The sequence below is a fragment of the Tachyglossus aculeatus genome, chromosome 21 (assembly GCF_015852505.1).
Source record: "Tachyglossus aculeatus isolate mTacAcu1 chromosome 21, mTacAcu1.pri, whole genome shotgun sequence".
NCBI lineage: Eukaryota > Metazoa > Chordata > Mammalia > Monotremata > Tachyglossidae > Tachyglossus > Tachyglossus aculeatus.
The window spans coordinates 17,981,011-18,001,740 of record NC_052086.1 but is presented as its reverse complement, the minus strand read 5'-3'; the positions used below and the strand labels follow the sequence as shown (position 1 = coordinate 18,001,740).

Genomic DNA, 20,730 nt, shown 5'->3' with positions numbered 1-20,730 from the left:
ATTCATTCATTCATTCAATCATCTTTATTGAGCACTGACTGTGCAGAGCACTGTACTAAGTGCTTCGGAGAGTATGATAGAACAATAAAAAGGCATATTCGCTGTTCACAACGAGCTTACAGTCTAGAGGGAGAGACAGACATTAAAATAAATAAATAAATTACAGATATACACGTAAGTGCTTTGGGACTGGGAGGGGGGATGAATGAAGGGAGCAAGTCAGAATGACGCAGAAGGGAGAAGGAGAAGAAGAAAGGAGGGCTTACGGAAGGCCTCTTGAAGGAGATGTGCCTTCAGTAAGGCTTTGAAGTGGGAGAGAGTAATTGTTGAATACTAGGTGGAAGGATGCTCCAGGCCAGAGGTAGGATGTGGGCGAGAGGTCGATGGCTAGATAGACGAGAACGAAGTACAGGGAGAAAGTTAGCATTTGTATCCTTTAACCACTTAATATTCACCTCATCCTCAGCCACACTGCACTTGTGTACATGTCCATAATTTATTTTACTGTTTCCCACTCTAGACTGTAAGCTCCTTGTGGGGAGAGAACATGTTTACCAACTCTGTTGCAGTGTACTCTACCAACACTTTATACAGAAACAATCACTCAGTAACTGCTATACTCTGATGACTGAGCTTTAGAGACAAACACCCAAGAAAACATGCAAATAATTGTAACTCCTTTTCCAAATCAGCCAGGATGATAATAAGTCTAAGAGAAAGCATCCACCAACTCTGTTATATTGTACTCTCCCAAGTGTTTAGTAAGTGCCCTACACACATTAAGCACTCAATAAGTATGATTCATTTATTGATTGATAAATTAAAGAAAGCCAAGGTAATATATCAGCCTGTACCAGAGAAGCTGTTCTCACAATCTGAAGTCTTTATTTAAGTTAATGTCTGTCTCCCCATCTAAGAATAATAATAATGGCACTTATTCAGCACTTACTTCGTGCAAAGCATTCGTCTAAATGCTGGGGAGGTTACAAGGTGACCAGGTTGTCCCACAGGGGGCTCACAGTTAATCCCCATTTTACAAATGAGGTAACTGAGGCACAGAGAAGTTAAGTGACTTGCCCAAAGTCACACAGCAGACAATTGGTGGAGGCAGAATTTGAACACATGACCATTGACTCCAAAGCCCATGCTCTTTCCACTGAGCCATGCTAGACTGTAAGCTCATTGTGGGCAGGGAATGTGTCTGCTTACTGTTACATTGTATTTTCCCAAGAGCTTATTACAGTGCTCTGCACACAGTAAGCTCTCAATAAATGTGACTGAATAAATGAATAAATATATTGGCAATACAGAGCTAGATGCTGTAACCAAATTCTGTTTCCAAGGCTGCGCAGTGGCCAAGCACACCACGGTAGACAAGGAAGCAGAAATCTGAATCCGTGAAGCCAGCACATCCTTTGGGAAACTGTTAAGCCCAGGGTGCTGGAAGAGTGGAATCTGGCTCTGGAAAAAACGAAAGGTCTAGGGAGATGTAATGCTGTCCATCCTCCTCTACCCCCAGATGCCACATTCAAGTTCTTGAACAGTTCCAGCAACATCACTGATGGGCTACACTTCTCATCAAATGGCAAGACAGAATCACCAGCAAGCCAGGACAGCTGTAGATGACATTATTATATATCTCTCAAATATACATAAATGACAACAGTTATTTGTCTATACCGATTCCTTTTGATTTATTAACAACTCTCAGTACTGCTGATCAAGGTATTGCTAACTCATTTAAGATCTCTGATGGGAGTGGGTAGGTGGAATCATCTTAGCGTGTGTGTGCAGTGAGTGTCTCTATCTATCTATCTATCCATCTCTGAGAAACAACAGAATGGTAATAGGAATCTCTTCTCTATTCAACAGTTTCTCTCTTTTTTGAAACCCATAATCAGTATTCCAGAACTCTCTGAATAGAATTTCATGCCCTGGAGTCTGAGCAATGGACAGAAACTCAGGAAACCATCTTGAGTTTTAAAACCTTACTCTATTGATGGTTTCAGATAGTCCGAGGTCTGAATCAAGTCACTGAATGTCTCTGTGACTCAATTTCCTATAAAAAAGAAGGTAAAAAAATACTCCAAAGGCTGTCGCACAAGCTCATAAATAACCTGGGTGAAAATATGCAGACTTGTTTTGAAACTCATACTCACCTCTCAATATTAATAATAGAATATGAGAAGGAGCATGGCTTAGTGGAAAGAGCCCAGGCCTGAGAGTCAGAGGTCATGGGTTCTAATCCTGGCTCCGCCACTTGCCACCTATGTGACTTTGGGCCAGTCACTTCACTTCTCTGGGTCTCAGTTCCCTCGTCTATAAAATGGGAATTAGGACTGTGAGCCCTACGTGGTACACTCTGATAACTTTATATCTACCCCAACGCTTAGAACAGTGCTCGGCCCATAGTAAGCGCTTAACAAATACCATCATTATTATTATTTTTATTATTAAAATAGCTGCCTGCAACAGGAAGAGCAGTCAGCCCCAACATGGAAAGAAGACCAGCACTTTGCCGAATTGAAGGTGAAATCTGACACTTTGCACCACTACCATACTGAGGTTCATGTGGGCCCATGGAAGCGAGCGGTGTGTACCTGAAAGATAAAGGAGGGCACAAGTCCCTGCCGTCAAAAGCAGTAACTCCTGGCCCCACCTTTTCCCTCAGCAAAGAGCTGCAGTATCCAGTGCTTACACAAAGGAAGATGCTCATCTAGGATGGGCACATACTGGAAAGGAGTATAAATTGGCCTTTCCCACTCCCTATATACACCAGACCCACTCTATCCACTTCCAAGAGGCCTTCCACAGTTAAATCCTCTTTTCCCTTGCTCCCTCTCCCTTCTGTGTCATCTATGTTCTTGGATCTATGACCTTTGGACATTTGATATTTGCCCCTCACCCAACTCCACGGTACTTATACATTTCTTTAAATGATATACTGTAAATTATTGATTTATATTGTCTGTCTCCCCCTCTAGACTGTAAGGTTTTTATGGGCAAGGACCGTATCTCCCAATTCTTTGGTATTGTAATCTCCCAAGGGCTTAGTACATTGTTCTGCACATAGTAAGCACTGAATAAATACCACTGATTGATTGATTGATTTCTGTCAGCACCTTTGATCACCCGGGGTGACAGTGGTGAGAAAAGTGGCAGGACAGAGTGTGTTGAAGAATTTTGAACTACAAGCACAAAAAATGGCCATCCTCAGCCCTGAGCAGATGAACGCCTCTGAGCCCTAGGGTAATGACCTCCACTAGGCAAATTTCACTGAGGAGATTGCCAGGGAAAGGCAGACCACTGAAACTCAACTTTCTCCAGCATGTACTTCCCTGTCTTTATTTGTTCTATTTGAATGCTGTGGGGGGCTAGAGCAAGGGTCCCCAGAAATGGACCCTTGGGGTACAGAGAAAGCACCTATCACCCTAAATTCACATCAGATTCAAGAGGCTCTGTGCCTTTTCCACTCTCCTGGGAGTACTTCCAAGGAGAAAACAAGTAAAACATTTATTTGATCACATTTAGCATGCAAAAATGTTCCTTTAAATAGTCCACATTAAATCAACATTTAATTTCAGTGTTTCCTGTTGCCTTGTTGGACACAATATGTTTGTCTTCTTTAACTTTTCTATTCCCTTAACTCCTTCCTTTAGATATGGGGTACTAAGGTTTAACCTGTGACCTTTCCCATCAATTTTAGATCCAGCAATTCCAGACCTGGAGGAGAGATAAAGTGTAGCTCATTTATTCTGAATTTATTCTCATTTATTCTATTTCTGAGACTCTGTAAATAGACACAAACCACAAAGTAATCAAAATCTGTTTATCCAGCAAGAGATAATTCTCAGAATGGACAATAGAGGTATTTCATTTATCAGGATGAACCAGTAACTTGTTACAAATAGCGTAAAAAGAAGAATTCAGTATATACTGGCCAGGACTACTGAATACACAGGCTTTTTTTCAGCATTTAGGGAACAAGAAGCACTTTAGGCATCAGTGTCTAAGCTTCTGCCAAAAGATAATAAGTATATCATCATCATCATCATACCATCAAGAATGAATTAAGTCAGGGTGCTCTGCATTCTTTGGGGTTCTAAATGTCTTACAGACTTTAGTTAGACATAGTCTAAACCAGTCCCTGGCCTTGAGAAAACTTCAGGCTAATTGAGGGATAAGACAGACAAACAAGAATAAACAGTGAATACGTAAAAATGGGCCCATACATATTGTCAGGCATGTGGATAGTACAGCTATGGAAAAGATTGAAACAGGGATGAGGGTGGATGAGAGGAAATGGAGAGTGGCGTCAGACTCTAGGGATGGGAGTTGTCCACAAGTATTCATGCATTGATTCATTCAACCATTTATTGAGCACTTACTGTGTACATGGCACTGTACTAAGTGCTTGGAAAATACAATTCAGCAATAAAGATAGACAATCCCTGCCCACACAGGGCTTCGGGACTAGAAACACTAAATACACTGGCCTAGCTCTCAGTACCAAAACGGCATAAGTACATGCAACTTCACTCATTTCTTCCCGATCTGGTTATTGAAGTGATGGGGACAGAGAAAATCCAAAATTATCATTTGAATTATTGGTTTCTACTTCGTTCCCCAGTAACCTTTCACCAAAGCTTCTAATTAACAATAAAATGGATGGGCCTGAGTTCCATCTCTCTTTCTTGCCCTCTCGTCTTCACTCTGGCGAAAGTGCCAACGAACAGTAGCACTGAGCAGGAGAAGTCTAAAACGGGTAATCCATCCATACTCTGTACAATCAGCTCCTCAGTCATGGAAAGCTAGACGCACAAAGCATATGTACCCAAGAGTGATGGAGGTGTTGTTACACGGAATTGTAAGTGGTTGTGATTTAACTACAGAAGGGTTACTGGAAGAGCAGAGGGAATGAATTTGTTCTGAAGAATAGGAGGGATATGGGCTATGAGAAGCAGCAAGTTTCAGAGTAGGGCGGGAAGTGGGGTTTTTGGGGGGTTTTTATGGTTTTCGTTAAGCGCTTAGTATGTGCCAGACACCGTATGAGGCACTGGAGTAGATACAAGCTAGATGTGTTGGACACAGTCCCTGTCCCAGATGGGGTTCACTCTCTTAATCCCCATTTTACAGATGAAGTAACTGAAGCACAGAGAAGTTAAGTGACTTGCCCAAGGTCACACAGCAGATAAGTGGTGGAGCCAGGATTAGAGCCCAGATCCTTCTGACTCTCAGGCCCCTGCTCTATCATGAGGCCATGCTGCTTTGGCAAGTTGACTTAAAATATTCTGGGATTAGACATCCCAGGAAAATACCTATATTTACAAGGCTCTCATCTGATAATAGCCACTAGACATGCTGAAACGGATACAGGCAAATAGGCAAACAATAGCAGGCAAAAGGCATACACTCAATGCATGTGATTGCTAGGTACATAAAGTAAGAAGGCATTTTATTGAGGAAGGATATAACCTAAGGAAAGGGCAGGAACCTCAGAGTCAGGAGACTCGGCTGTAATCCATCACTCAATCAATTGTTTTTATTGAGCATTTACTGGGTGCAGAACACTGTACTAAGCACTTGGGAGAGTACAGTATAACAGACATATTTCCTGGCCACAATGAGCTCAATCTCAGCTCAGTTATCAGACTGCTGTGTGACCTCAGGCAAGGTACTTAACCTCTCTGAGCCTCCATTTCCTCAGCATAAAACGAGGATTAGATACCTGTTCACCCTACCTCAAAGAGATATTGTGAGGACAAAATGAGATAAGTACTGTTTTCTGCTTTACTATTATCTCTCTAAATTAATCACCATCAATGGTATCTACTGAGCACTTACGATGTGCAGAGCACTATACAAAGCACTTGGGAACGCACAGTACAACAAAGTTGGCAGGCAAGTAATCTGTTCTTCACGTGTTTCTGATTTAACAGAGCACCTCCTCAGAAGCAGGTTGGAGGTTTTAGGAAAGATAATAGGTATTAATAATTACTCAGAAGTAAAACAAAAAAGGCAAGACTGAGGAAGAGGGGATGATATGGCCAGGAGCAGTCCTTACGAAATCACCTGAACCTAAACATATTAAAATTTTGCTCAGTTAAAGAGGCTTGGTTAATTCTTAATCAAATAAGCAATGAGTGAGTTGTTTATTTTATCTCATCGTCAGGAAAAGCAATCCAAGGCGGAAGAGTTCTTAACTAAAGCCCTGTAAAAAAAACACCCAGAGAATCCCTAAATTCCACCTAGTGTCAGTATCTAACCTCACCTCATAATCTTCCACGGAAGGGATCAAAGGTGAGATCAGAAAGTTTCCATCCCTTGCCTTTAAGAATGCTTTTATCATCCCACTCAGTTTTTGAGTAGCTTGAAGTCATACAAAGAAAGTTTTTTTTTCACATGGCAGAAGGTAACTCATGAAATTAGCCACAGGAACCACCACAAGTTGTGCAGACATTAAATATTTGTTAGTTCAAGGAGATTTGAATAAATATATGAATAAGAAAACATTTAGAGGGGCCAAATTGGTGGTTTCCTCCTCTAGCCTGCAAGCTCCCTGTGGGCAGGGAACGTGGCTACCAACTACATATAGCATGCTCTCCCAAGTGTTTAGCACAGTGCTCTGTGCACAGTAAGTGAGCAGCATGGCTTAGTGGATAGAGCAAGGTATCCACTCCAGTGCTTAGTACAGTGCCTGGCACAAAATAAGCACTTCACAAATACCATTATTATTTCTTTTATCTCTGGGGGTCTGTTGGGTCTCTTTTCTGCCCTTTTCTCATCTCCCACCCCTTAATCCTCAGAAGTTCTACAAGTTCCCTTCACCCCTGCCCTCAGAAAGTATTAAGAATAGTAAAAGGCTCAAAAAGGGATCTAAATAGATGCATTCACAAACACCATGAAGAACACTAGACAATCATCAAGAGTGCAAGTATGGCAAGGCAACCCTTCTGAAACTGCTTCACTGAGGACAACTCAGAATTTTGAAAAATCTTTACAGTAAAACAAGAAATGTATCAATACTTTGCAGCTCTTCCTGATAAAAACAAAGAAAACCTCCAAGAACTGGCAAATGTCAACGGCAGATCAAGCTGAGGAACCTATACGATGAATTAGTGATGGATGCCAAAACTGAAGCGATCCAAAGCTAAGCAGGCTGCCACCAAAGCAACAACTTTTATTCCCGTCTAAAGAAGCTAACATAGCTTCACCATCATCACAGATAAAGAGGGAAACCTCCTGAGGTGGTAATCGTTTCACTTATCTTCTGAATGTGCCTTCTACAGAAATCCTACAAAGCTGAGAGAACTGGCCAAAATGTAAGAGTACGCCCTTCACTCTAACATTTGAGGATGTTACTCTCACAAAGCCATGAGAACTGTTAAAGCTAAGAAGGGACTTGATTTTAAGACACCTTCCCACGCTTTTCCTCTGCCTGTCAACCCTCTAAAACACCACAGGATGCCACCACGATCACCATCCGAGGTCGCTGCCTGTGGAAACTAATGGGGTATCTCATGACTTTCCATTGATGGCAAGATGCTAGCCAGAATCCTGTGGACAAGCAAAATACAGTCAACCATCAATCAGTTGACACTATTTATAGAGCTCCTTCTTCATACAGCACACTGTACTAAGCACTTGGGAGTGTACAACATAAGCCTCAGTAAATATGATTGATTGATTGATAAGTAAAAGACACAATCCCTGCTCTCAAAGACCAACGGTTTGATGGAGGAGTTGCCAATGCACTACCTGAATCACAGGGTGGTTCTAAACCAAAAGGCAGCCCAAAGCAGGGCTTTTGCAGGAGTGCAGATTTAGGAAAAATCAGAGAGCAACACCAATACCTTTGGATAATTTTCCTAGACCTTGAAAAAGCATTTGAAAGCATCAACAGACCAGGGCTCTGGCAACTGATAAGCAAATGTGATTGCCTTGGGAAGTTCCATCCTACTTAGACTGAGCCCTATGTGAGACAGGGACTGTGTCTGATCCGGTTGAATCTTATTTACCCCAGTGCTTAGTATAGTGCTTGGTGCAGAGTATGTGCTTAATAAATGCCACAATTATCATTACTATTATTATCAGTTCACTAAAATTATTACGTTTCTCAATAATGATTTAGTCAGCCAAGTCAGGATTGACAGTATCCTTTCTGATGACTTTCCTCTCATCATCAGAGTACAGCAGAGCTGTGTAGTATGTCTAATCCTGTTTTGTCTCCCCCATTACATTGTAAGCAACCTGAGGGCAGGAAATGTGTGTCTGCTTTCAAGCATTTATGCTTAGCACAGTATTTTCCACACAGAAGGTGCTCAGTAAATATCATGATAGGTTCACTTTGCAGATACAGCACGGACTGGAAATGAGTTTGAAAACCCTGGTGTGGTGTGGCAACCTGCACCTGAGAGACATTCGACGGTATTCATTAGCAACCCAGAACTTGATGCTGACACTAAACTCCACTCCCTAAGCAGTACACAATCCAACTATGTACAAAACAATATCAAAAAGACTGGCTTGGTTTAGGGAAGATGGACAATGTTTTGCAACATCTGGACATCAAACTTTATCCCAAGTTAAAAGTCTATAAATCTGTAGTGGTGGCCAACATTGTCTATGTCTGTGAAACCCACACTTACTACAATAGATACCTCCAACTTCTTGAGAAGTTTCAACAGCATCATCTACAAACATTATTCAGCATCAAATCGAAAAAATTTCCAAAAATGAGGTCCCAGAATGCAGATAGCATACCTGCTCTGAGATACTGAGAAGGAGCATGGCTTGGTGGAAAGTGCACAGGCTTGGGAGTCAGAGGATGTGGGTTCTAATCCTGGCTCCACCCCTTGTCTGCTATGTGACCTTGGGAAAGCCACTTAACTTCTCTGTGCCTCAGTTACCTCATCTGTAAAATGGGGATTAAGACAGTGAGTCCCACGTGGGACAATCTGATTACCTTGTAACCACCCCAGCGCTTAGAACAGTGATTGGCACATAGTAAGTGCTTAACAAATACCATAATTATTAATTATTATTATTATACACTGCTCCAAGAGGCTTTGTGAAGATCGGGTGCCTCCAAAACAGAGGAAGTCTCAGCATAGATCAAATGCATCGGCTCAGCAAGAAACGATCTTTATGTGCACAAGTACGGAAGAGAGTGTCCTTCACGCACTGCCACACCCACGTGCATGGACCGGACTCCTCAGCAGGAGTGTTACCTTCAAAGGCCTGAAATCGCTATATAAAATATTCCCCGCTGTATTTTGAGCTAGGTGGAAAAGCCTGATAGCGGTTTTCCTGGACCATACCAAGAAGAGCAGACTAATTTAACAGGAATATTACAAGGTCCCAAGGTCAGTAAAGAGTGTCTCAAGACTGTAAACTAAATGGGTTTATGAGCATTAACTGGACATTGAACCAATCCAAAAAGCAATTTAGGAGCTCTGAAAAGGAATTAATAAAGAAGACATTGGCATAACAGGTGTTTCAAAACAAGGAAAACAATCTACCAAAAAAATTGAGGTGGAATGCTGAAAGAATCCCCTCTCCTAAAAGGTAATAGTCTGTGAAATCCACTGCTAACGAAGATGAATGGAGAATAGAGGAACAGAGCTTATACACTCAGATGAGAAGACGCAAAGAGCATCTCTGAGTTGATGTGGAAAACAACACTCCCAGGAAAATCCAGATTCCGGCAGAAAAGTGGGCTCTGTGTTCGGCACCTGTTGCAGGCTGACAGGGAGGCAGGACTAACTTCTAATTATCTCTCTCTATAATTAAAAGTGGAATAGTATCACTATCTTAGTAAGTCAGCCCTGTGGTACAAAGGACAGGACTGGAGAGGGACGATGTAGAAAAGAGTGCAAGCTCTGCACATATTCCCTTTCTTGGTGCTGGAAGGGAGGTACTCTTCCTTTCTGGCCAAATTCCACTGGCACCAACTCAGAGGGAACATGCTGTGATAAGCCAAGGAACAGCATTCCCCTTCCTGCCCGCCTACCATATTACCAACTGAACCAAGGCTCAACCTAAAATTTTTGACTAAATTGGTTTTAATGGTGGCTTCCGGGAGTTCAATGAGGAGTAGACCAAAGGCAACTGAATCAATCAATCAGTGGCATTTATTGAGCGTTTACTGTGTGCGGAACACTGTACTAAGCTCTTGGGAGAGTACAGTACAACAGAATTAGCGGAAACATCCTCTGCTCAAAATGAGCCGGCAGTCTAGAGGGGGAGACAGACATTAGTATAAATAAATAATTTACAATATATAATTGAAACATATATACATAAGAGCTGTGGAGTTGAGGTGGGGGGTTAACTGCAGCTCTTATGTTTCAATTATATATTGTAATTGTAATCGAGGTGGAATGCTGAAAGAATCCCCTCTCCTAAAAGATAATAGTCTGTGAAACATATATACATAAGAGCTGTGGAGTTGAGGTGGGGGGTTAACTGCAGCTCTTATGTTTCAATTATATATTGTAATTATTTATTTATACTAACGTCTGTCTCCCCCTCTAGACTGCTGGCTCATTTTGGGCAGAGGATGTTTCCACTAATTCTGTTGTACTGTACTCTCCCAAGTGCTTAATGTAGTGCTCTGCACTTAGAAAATGCTCAATAAATGCCACTGATTGATTGATTGATTGATTGAGAATACAACAGAGTTGGGAGACATGTTCCCAGCCCATAAGGAGCTTACAATCTAGAGGACTGTAGCAGTGGCTTCAGTTTTTCTCTTCTTGCCTGTTTTGTCCCAGCTCCATCACTCCGAACTGGGCCATCAGCTTTGATGATCGTGTATCTATGCATGTGAGTGTACCTAGGTGAACACTGCATGTTTCTGTTATTTTTTTAAGTCATATTTGTTAAGCAATGTAAACTTGTTGTGGGCAGGGAACATGTCTACCAATTTTGTTTTGTTGTACTCTACCAAACACTTAGTACAGTGCTCTGCACACAGAAATCTCCCCATCAATACAACTAATTGATTGATTACTATGTTCCATTAATTCAGTCATTTCATTCAACTGTATTTATTGAGTGCTTACTGTGTGCAGAGCACTGTACTAAGTGCTTGGAAAGTACAATTCGGCAACAGATAGAGACAACCCCTACCCAACAGGCACTGTACTAAGGTTGGACACAGTCCTTTTCCCACATGGAACTCCCAGCATAAGTTGGAGGGAGTATGATTTAATCCCCATTTTACAGATGAGGTCATTGAGACACAGCGAAATTAGGTGACTTGCTCAAGATCACTCAGGAGACAAGTAGCAGAGACTGGATTAGAACCCAGGTCCTCTGACTGTGCTCCTTCCACTAGGCTACTCTTGTCACTGAGGATGGTATATGTCTCTATCTCCCTAAAATTCAGTGAGACACAGTTAATTCCACTTGTGTCAATAATATTGAGAAAAAGCATTGGCTGAACGATATCCCATGGAAGTCATTTGGAAGTCTTCCCAGCCTCTAGACTGTAAGCTTGTTGAGGGCAGGGGAAATATCTGCTAAAGCACTCAGTATAATGTGCTGCACCTAGTAAATGCTCAATAAATACCATTAATTGATTGAATGATTGATAATCACCCACTGGTCCAGGCTCTTGTCATATCCTAGTTATTCTTCATTCTTTATTCTCATCATTTGTGAGGTTATTGGGAAAGTGTGGCAAGTGGGGAGGCTGTGATGTTTGCCATAAATTGCATGTCCTTTAAGGATGTCTAGCTTCCTGAGGTTCATTGATGTCAAGTGGGGGAGAGGAAGACCTCTGCTGAGGGATGGCAAACTTTACCCACTTCTGCAATTCTCTACTGTTTTCTTATCTTAGAAAGTGTGAGAATCTTTCCCCCTTCTGTATGTGTTCATCTTTCTATGTGCAAAGGATTTGAAAGCACACTGAAACACAAGAAGAAGATACAAGGGAATAGGGCACCAGCAGATGTAGAACTTTGCAGTGACAAGGAAAGTTCCACAGAAGATAGAAAAGTAGCTGTCTGGTTCTCAACGGAGCAATAAACTGAACAACATTCCTGATTTAACAGGTACAGCTACAGAGAGGGAATATCATGTTTAGTCAAAATGGCTCTGAGATATACTCACTGGCCACCAAACCATACTCCTGCCAGCCAGGAAGAAGCCTCCAACTGTTCCCCGATTGGTCGACAGCATGGCCTAGGGAGAAATGATTAGTTAAAAAATTTATAAACACACAGAACTACAGACAAACTGACAGCCCAACTCAAGTCAGTCAGCAAACAGATCAGATTTCCTTTGTCCTGACCACCTGACTATGGTGGTAGCCTCCTGCCACTCTACCAATAGACCATTAAGATCATATGGTCTTTGTTGACGGACTGTGCTTTCCAAACGCTTAGAGAAGCAGTGTGGCTCAGTGGAAAGAGCCCGGGCTTTGGAGTCAGAGGTCATGGGTTCAAATCCCGGCTCTGCCAATTGTCAACTGTGTGACTTCGGGCAAGGCACTTCACTTCTCTGTGCCTCACTTCCCTCATCTGTAAAATGGGGATTAAGACTGTGAGCCCCCCGTGGGACAACCTGATCACCTTGTAACCTCCCCAGCGCTTAAAATGGTGCTTTGTACATAGTAAGCACTTAATAAATGCCATCATTATTATTAGTACTAGTAGCAGCAGTAGTACAGTGCTCTGCACACAGTAAGCACTCAATAAATACGATTGAATGAATGAATGAATAAGGATTGGAGGAAGAAAGCTTTAGAAGTTTATATCTAACACTGATTGGTCATTAATGACCAGTTAATTCAGTAGGCTTCAATCTGCACATAATGATAGTGAAATCCACTGAACATTCCACTTAACCAACGCTACCGATATAGAAAATGTTAATAAATTCAAACTAACAGTCTAGCACTCGGACATTATAGTGCCATGAAAATCACTCTTTCTGGATTATTTTTTTTTACCTGGTTCAGCATTTTTCATCTTAATGAAGTGATTGGCACACAGTTTAATATAGAGCCTAAAGCCTGGAGAGTTGAAGCTCCCCATCATTGAGAGGTCTGATCCAATTTCCAGGAGGATGAAAAGAAGAGTGTTGGGGTGAGATGTGGGAGAGGAGAAAAACAAAGCTATATGGAAACGGAATGACCAGACGTTCCTCTTGCCCATAACAACCTTACCCTTTCTGAGAAAAGTGCTTGCTCCCAGCAATTAAAGGTGTTCTCTCCTATTTGTGGTGTTCTCTCCTATTTTTTTGTTTTGCAAATCCACCCCTCCATTCTATAATCTTTGGTGCTCACAAAGGAGGTGTGAGTGAAGGCTGACCAAAGAATCTTCCTCCAGGTCTTTCCCTGACAAGAATATGCTGATCCTAAATTCAGAGGTCCTTAAACTATACTATAAACTAAACTGTAGCGACTAGCAGTCCTGGTAGGAAGGTGTCTGACCAGAAATTAGAAGAAGCAGTTGCTCAATTAAGTAAAAAAAAAATCTAATAACATCATTAATGAAGGGGTGTATCCCTGAAAAAGATTTTCCTGATGCAAATCAAGAGAAAAATTAAACAATTGGCATCCTGAGTGAACAATAAAATGAAATTCAATACAGGAAGTAAAAATTCAAAGGAAAAGCAGGATGAGAAAAAAGGAGGGGTAAGTAGAAAGAACAGAGGGCTGGGAGTCAGGAGAGCCAGGTTCTAGTTCCAGCTATACCCCTGGCTTCCTGTGGGACCTTCAGAAAACCTCTCTGAGCCTCGGTTTTCTCATCTGAAAATGGGAATTATAATTCAGCCTCTCCATATATCACAAAGATGTTTTGAGAATAAAATGAGATCATTCATGTGAAAGTGTTTTGGAAAAATTAAAGAGCTGTATAAAAAACATTGTTTCTTATTATTATCATTTTGATTTGTACTTTGCTTTGGGTAGGGAACATGTCTACCAACTGTGTTATATTGTACCCTCCCAAGTGCTGACTAGAGGGCTCTATGCACAATAAACAATAAATATAATTGATTGATTAACTGATTATGAGGCAATTTAAATAGCCAATACTACTTGGAATGGCATCTAAGACGGGGTGCCTGGTCATACTAGCGCTCCTCTGACAAAAACAAGGGTTGCGAAGAGGAGAGAATCCATAGTCATAAAATGATTAAAGGTGTTAAGGGACTAATTTAAGGGAGAAGCTAAATCCTCACACCAGATTCTGGTTATTATTGTTCTTACTATAATCATCATCTTTGTCAAAGTATTTCCTAAGGTCCAAGTGCTGTGCTAAATGCTGAGGTAGATACAATACAATCAGATGAGACACACTCCCTGGCTGGAATGACCTCAAAATCTAAGGAGGAGAGGGAACGGGTATTTAATCCTCACTTTACAGATGAGGAAACTGAAGCACAGAGAAGTTAAGTGATTTCCCTGAGGTCTCACAGGATGCAAGAGGCAGAAACAGCATTAGAACTCAAGTTTCCTTACTCTTAGTCCTATGCTCTTTCCATTAGACCACACTACTTTTCTCTACGGCAATTAATGGGGCCCAGGATAGCGGTTTATGATGGTGATGATGATGGCATTTATTAAACACTTACTATGTGCAAATCACTGTTCTAAGTGCTGGGGAGCTTCCAAGGTGATCAGATTGTCCCACGTGGGGCTCACAGTCTTAATCCCCATTTTACAGATGAGGTAACTGAGGCACAGAGAACTTGAGTGACTTGTCCAAGGTCACACAGCTGACAATGGGTGGAGCCAGGATTTGAACCCATAACCTCTGACTCCAAAGCCTGTGCTCTTTCCACTGAGCCACGCTGAATATGTTAATAACAAAAGTCCATTCAAAGAACGAGTGGGGTAGATTCCTCCTGAATCAGGACTGTAACTGGAATTAGGAGGTAAACTTTGGGAAGGGTGATTTAGTGTCAAGCATTAGGAAAACATTTCCCAGCAAAAAATTTTTGAAAACCACGGGGCAGTGGCAAAAAAATCTCCCATGATAATTTGAGTCTACACCAAATTCTGAAGAATATAGTATGAGAAACAGCATGTTCTGCCCTCTGGGGTCGGGGGGGTGGGGTATGTCAGTATTTGGAGGTCAGTATATAATAATAATAATAATAATAATAACGGCATTTGTTAAGCACTTACTATGTGCAAAGCACTGTTCTAAGTGCTGGGGGGATACAAGGTGATCAGGGGGGCTCACAATCAATCCTCATTTTACAGATGAGGTAATTGAGGCTCAGAGAAGTTAAGTGATTTGTCAAAGATCACACAGCAGACATGTGGTAGAGCCAGGATTAGAACCCATGACCTCTGACTCCAAGCCCATGCTCTTTCCACGGAGCCACGCTGAAGGTAGTGCGCTGCCTGTCTTGTCTACCCCCTAAAAATAGTAACTTCATCACTATCAAGGTCATAAAAGTCTCTCCTCCTTTTAGACTGTGAGCCCACTGTTGGGTAGGGACTGTCTCTATATGTTGCCAATTTGTACTTCCCAAGCGCTTAGTACAGTGCTCTGCACATAGTAAGCGCTCAATAAATACGATTGATGATGATGATGATGATAAAACGGAGCTGAAGGCACAGCGTACTGCATATAGGTAAGGAGCACTGGGTAATTCTGGAAAGTCAGAAGTGACCAGTAGATGAGGGCTGGAGCCAGTGAGGAAGGCTTATCAGGAAGGTATAATTGGCATAGGACAATTTGTGGGGAGGGGAGAGGATTTCATTTGAGTGGTGGGAAAGGATTGTTCCAGACATAATTATTTTACCTAAAAAAAAAAATGCACCTGCTCTGTAAATTGGAACATTCTTCTTTGGCAGTGGTTGTGGAAGAGTTAACTTTCCAGTACTCCACTAAATAAAACTTCATTCCTGCTTCTTTCACAATCATTGTCCTGCCAGTAATATTTTGAGCGCTGTGTGAAGCACTCACGTTCTGTCACTGGGTGTGCCAGCCTCTGCTTCAAGTGAGTTTTAAAAGTCATCCTGCTCTGAGAACGGGTTTCTCTGGTTAGGTGTGTTCCCCGGTTCCCTGCAGGGAGACTCTCCCTGGCCTCGTTGTGGCCAGGAAACGCTTAGTACAGTGCTCTGCCCACCGTAAGCGCTCAATCAATGCCATTCATTGGTACGATTAACTGATGACAGACAAGATCCTGGACTTTTCATCGCCACTGCTCCTCCCGCGCTGAATCCTCCATCTGATCTTTCCCGTGACTCAAAGCATTGGAACTAAAGGATCCTTCCTTCGCCCCTCGGTCCGGCCGGGATAACCGGGATTCCCGGGGCTCTGTGGAAACCGGGATACTGGACGGCTGGTTGGGAAAGACAGGCTTTCCACAGCTCTTTTACGCGACTGGAAATTTCCTCGACAGTCCCGGCTCAGCTTTCCCAGACTAAGCCCCCTTTTCCCCTCTCCTCTCCCCACACCACTTATATATAGTACAGTGCTCTGCACACAGTAAGCGTTCAATAAATACGACTGAATATATATGTATACACACATATATATCTGCATTTCTATTTATTTATATTTTTGTCTGTTTACTTGTACTGATACCTGTCTCTCCCCATCCACCCCTGACTGTCAGCTCGTTGTGGGCAGAGATTTTCTTTCTTGCTGTATTGTACTTTTCCAAACGCTTAGTCCAGTGCTCTGCACACAGTAAGCGCTCAATAAATACGATTGAATATATATGCACACACATATATATCTGCATTTTTATTTATTTATATTTTTATCTGTTTACTTGTACTGATACCTGTCTGTCCCCATCCACCCCGGACTGTCAGCTCATTGTGGGCAGAGATTATCTTTCTTTCTTGCTGTATTGTACTTTTCCAAACGCTTAGTCCAGTGCTCTGCACACAGTAAGCGCTCAATAAATACGATTGAATATATATGCACACACATATATATCTGCATTTTTATTTATTTATATTTTTATCTGTTTACTTGTACTGATACCTGTCTCTCCCCATCCACCCCGGACTGTCAGCTCATTGTGGGCAGAGATTATCTTTCTTTCTTGCTGTATTGTACTTTTCCAAACGCTTAGTCCAGTGCCCTGCACACAGTAAGCACTCAATAAATACGATTGAATATATATGCACACACACATATATATCTGCATGTTTTTAATTTATATTTTTGTCTGTTTACTTGTACTGATACCTGTCTCTCCCCATCCACCCCGGACTGTCAGCTCATTGTGGGCAGAGATTATCTTTCTTTCTTGCTGTATTGTACTTTTCCAAACGCTTAGTACAGTGCTCTGCACACAGTAAGCGCTCAATAAATACGACTGAATATATATGCATACACACAGATATATCTGCATTTCTATTTATTTATATTTTTGTCTGTTTATTGGTATTGATGCCTGTCTCTCCCCATCCACCCCGGACTGTCAGCTCATTGTGGGCAGAGATTATCTTTCCTTCTTGCTGTATTGTACTTTTCCAAACGCTTAGTTCAGTGCTCTGCACACAGCAAGCGCTCAATAAATACGATTGAATGAATGAATCCTTTCTCCTTTCAGCCCGGAGCCCCTACCACCTCCCCTTTGTCCCCCAGGCCCCTTTAATAGTAGTGGTACTTGTTAAACGCTTATTCTGGGCCAAGCGCTGGGATCGTTACGATGTACTCTCCCAGGCGCTCAGCACAGTGCTTTGCACAAGAATGCGCCCAATAAATAAGATTAATAATAACAGTAATAAGAGGTCGGGGTAGACACAGTCCCCATCCCACGTGGGGCTCTCCATCTAAGAGGGAGGCTTTTAAAGGCCATTTTTCCTCTGAGAAAACCGAGGCACACAAAAGTGAAAATTCGGTTCAATTCAATTCGGTTCAATCGCATTTATCGAGGGCTTACAAGAACCCGGGTTTAGGAATCAGAAGACCTTCTTCTAGGTCCTTCTAGACTGTGAACCCGCTGTTGCCAACTTGTACTTCCCAAGCGCTTAGTCCAGTGCTCCGCACACATTAAGCGCTCAATAAATACGATTGATTGATTGAATCGCTCAAAAAATACGATTGATTGAATGAAGGAATGAATCAATCAATCAATCGTATTTATTGAGCGCTTACTGTGTGCACAGCACTTTTCATTCAATCGCATTTATTGAGCGCTTACTGTGTGCAGAGCACTTTTCATTCAATCGTATTTATGGAGCGCTTAAAGTGTGCAGAGCACTGTACTAAGCGCTTGGGAAGGACAAGTTGGCAACATATAGAGACGGCCCCTACCCAACATAGGGCTGATCCCGCCTCTGCCACTTAGCTGTGTGACCTTGGGCAAGTCACTTCACTTCTCTGGACCTCAGCTCCCTCATCCGTCAAATGGGGATGAAGACTGTGAGCCCCAGAAAAGCGCTTGGCCCACAGTGGGGGCTTTTACAGTGATCATTGCTGGGCGCTTAGGAAAGTACAATAATAATAATAATGTTGGTATTTGTTAAGCGCTCACTATGTGCAAAGCACTGTTCTAAGCGCTGGGAGGAACACAAGGAGATTGAGGTTGTCCCACGTGGGGCTCACAGTCTCAATCCCCCTTTTACAGATGGGGGAACTCAGGCACAGAGAAGTGAAGCGACTTGCCCAAGGGCACACAGCAGACATGCGGGGGAGGCGGGATTCGAACCCATCATCATCAACAACCGTATTTATTGGGCGCTTACTGGGTGCAGAGCACTGTACTAAGCGCTTGGGAAGTACAAATTGGCAACATATAGAGACAGTCCCTACCCAACGGTGGGCTCACAGTCTAAAAGGGGGGGACAAAACCAAACATACTAACAAAATAAAATAAAATATAAAATAAAATAAAATATAAAATAAAATAAAATGAAAAATAAAATAAAAAAATAAAATGAAATAAAATAAAATAAAATAAAATAAAATAATAAAATAAAATAAAATAAAATAAAATAAAATAATAAAATGAAATGAAATGAAATTAAATAAATTAATAAAATAAAATAAAATAAAATAATAAAATAAAATAAAATAAAATAAAATAAAATAAAATAAAATAAAATAAAATAAAATAAAATAAATGACCTCTGAGTCCCAAGCCCGCGCTCTTTCCAGTCTTTCTTTTAGACTGTGAGCCCACTGTTGGGTAGGGACCGTCTCTGTATGTTGCCAACTTGGACTTCCCAAGCGCTTAGTCCAGTGCTGTGCACACAGTAAGCGCTCAATAAATACGATGGATCGATTGATTGATTGCCACTGAGCCACGCTGCTTCTTTCTCTACGAGGCCAACGACTCGTCCACAGTCTCCCGGCTGGCAAGCGGAGGGGGGTCGGGTGTGCGGTCCCAGCCCTCTGCCGTCCGGACGGACCCCCCTCCAGCTCCCCACCGGCTTTGGGGGGCGTCCCCCCCAGCCCCTCCAGCCCCCCGGGGCCGTACCCAGAGCCCGACGGCCATGACGACGACGAAGTAGACGACGATGACGGCGATGTCTGCGGGGTTTCGGATGCGGTCGGAGGGCAGGGGGGGCTCCGGGGTGGGGGGCAGAGGGGAGGTGGGGGGCGGCAGGGCCATGGTGGAGGAGGAAGAGGAGGAGGAGGAGGAGGTGGCAGCAGCTCCTGACCCGGCCCTTCCCTCCCTCCCTCCATATATTTTAACCGTCCAACACCCACCCACCCACCAGGTTAATCATCAGCCCGCAGAGGGGCTGGGCCTCGGCCTGGGGGTGGGACTGGGGGCTTAGACTTGGGGTGGAGGGCTGAGGCTGGGTTGTTTCTTTTTTAATGACATTTATTCATTCATTCAGTCGTATTTATTGAGCGCTTACTGTGTGCAGAGCACTGGACTGAGCGCTTGGGAAGTCCCAAGTCGGCAACCTAGAGAGCAACAACGGGCTCACGGTCTAGAAGGGGGAGACAGACAACAAAACAAAACATGCAGACGGGTGTCAAAATCGTCGGAACGAATAGAATTAAAGCTATATGCACATCATTAACAAAATAAAAAGAATAGTAAATATGTACTAAACTTTTTCCATTGGCTGTTAACACTGTCCAAATATTTCCTGACATAGTGTTGTGATACCCAACCAAGAGGGAAAAGCCTCAGTTGTATTTTCAACACAGTCTTCTAGATGTCTCTTAAATATCTGATGCAGAAAGAAATATTTGATACCACCAGCATCTGAATCACTTACTGTGTGCAAAGCACTGTTCTAAGTGCTGGGGAGGTTACAAGGTGATCAGGTTGTCCCACGTGGGACTCACAGTCTTCATCCCCATTTTATAGGTGAGGGAACTGAGGCCCAGAGAAGTGAAGTGACTTGCCCAAAGTCACCCGGCTGACAATTGGCAGAGCCGGGATTCGAACCCATGACCTCTGACTCCAAAGCCCGGGCTCTTTCCACTCTTTCCACTGAGCTGCTTCTCTTGAGGCTGGGGGTTGAGACTGGGGGTGGGACTGGAGGCTTAGGGCTGGGGGCTGAAACTGGGGGCTTGAGGCTGGGGGCTAGGTCTGGGGCCGGGGGCTGAGGCTTCCCAAGCACTTAGTACAGTGCTCTGCACACAGTAAGCGCTCAATAAATACGATTGATTGATTGATTGGGGGCTTAGACTGGGAGCTTGGGGTTGGAGACTAGGTCAGGGCCTGGGGTTGGGGGCTGAGGCTGGGGGTGGGACTGGGGGCTGAGACTGGGGGTTTGGGGCTGGGGGCTAGGTCAGGGCCTGACAGTGTGGCTCAGTGGAAAGAGCCCGGGCTTTG

At 42.9% G+C, this 20,730-nt stretch overlaps 1 protein-coding gene across 1 annotated transcript in view; it reads right to left on the bottom strand.

Annotated features, from left to right (window-relative positions):
* The window catches only part of LOC119942091 (sodium/glucose cotransporter 1), a 70,662-nt gene extending 51,159 nt beyond the window's left edge, over positions 1-19,503 (bottom strand). The window contains exons 1-2 of the mRNA XM_038762747.1: positions 19,411-19,503; positions 12,118-12,189 (exon numbers count right to left, since the gene is read on the bottom strand). Of these exons, the coding sequence (XP_038618675.1) occupies positions 12,118-12,189; positions 19,411-19,428 (90 nt within the window). The 5' untranslated portion in view covers positions 19,429-19,503. The remainder of the gene's footprint in view (positions 1-12,117; positions 12,190-19,410) is intronic.
* Between the last annotated feature and the right edge of the window lie 1,227 nt (positions 19,504-20,730).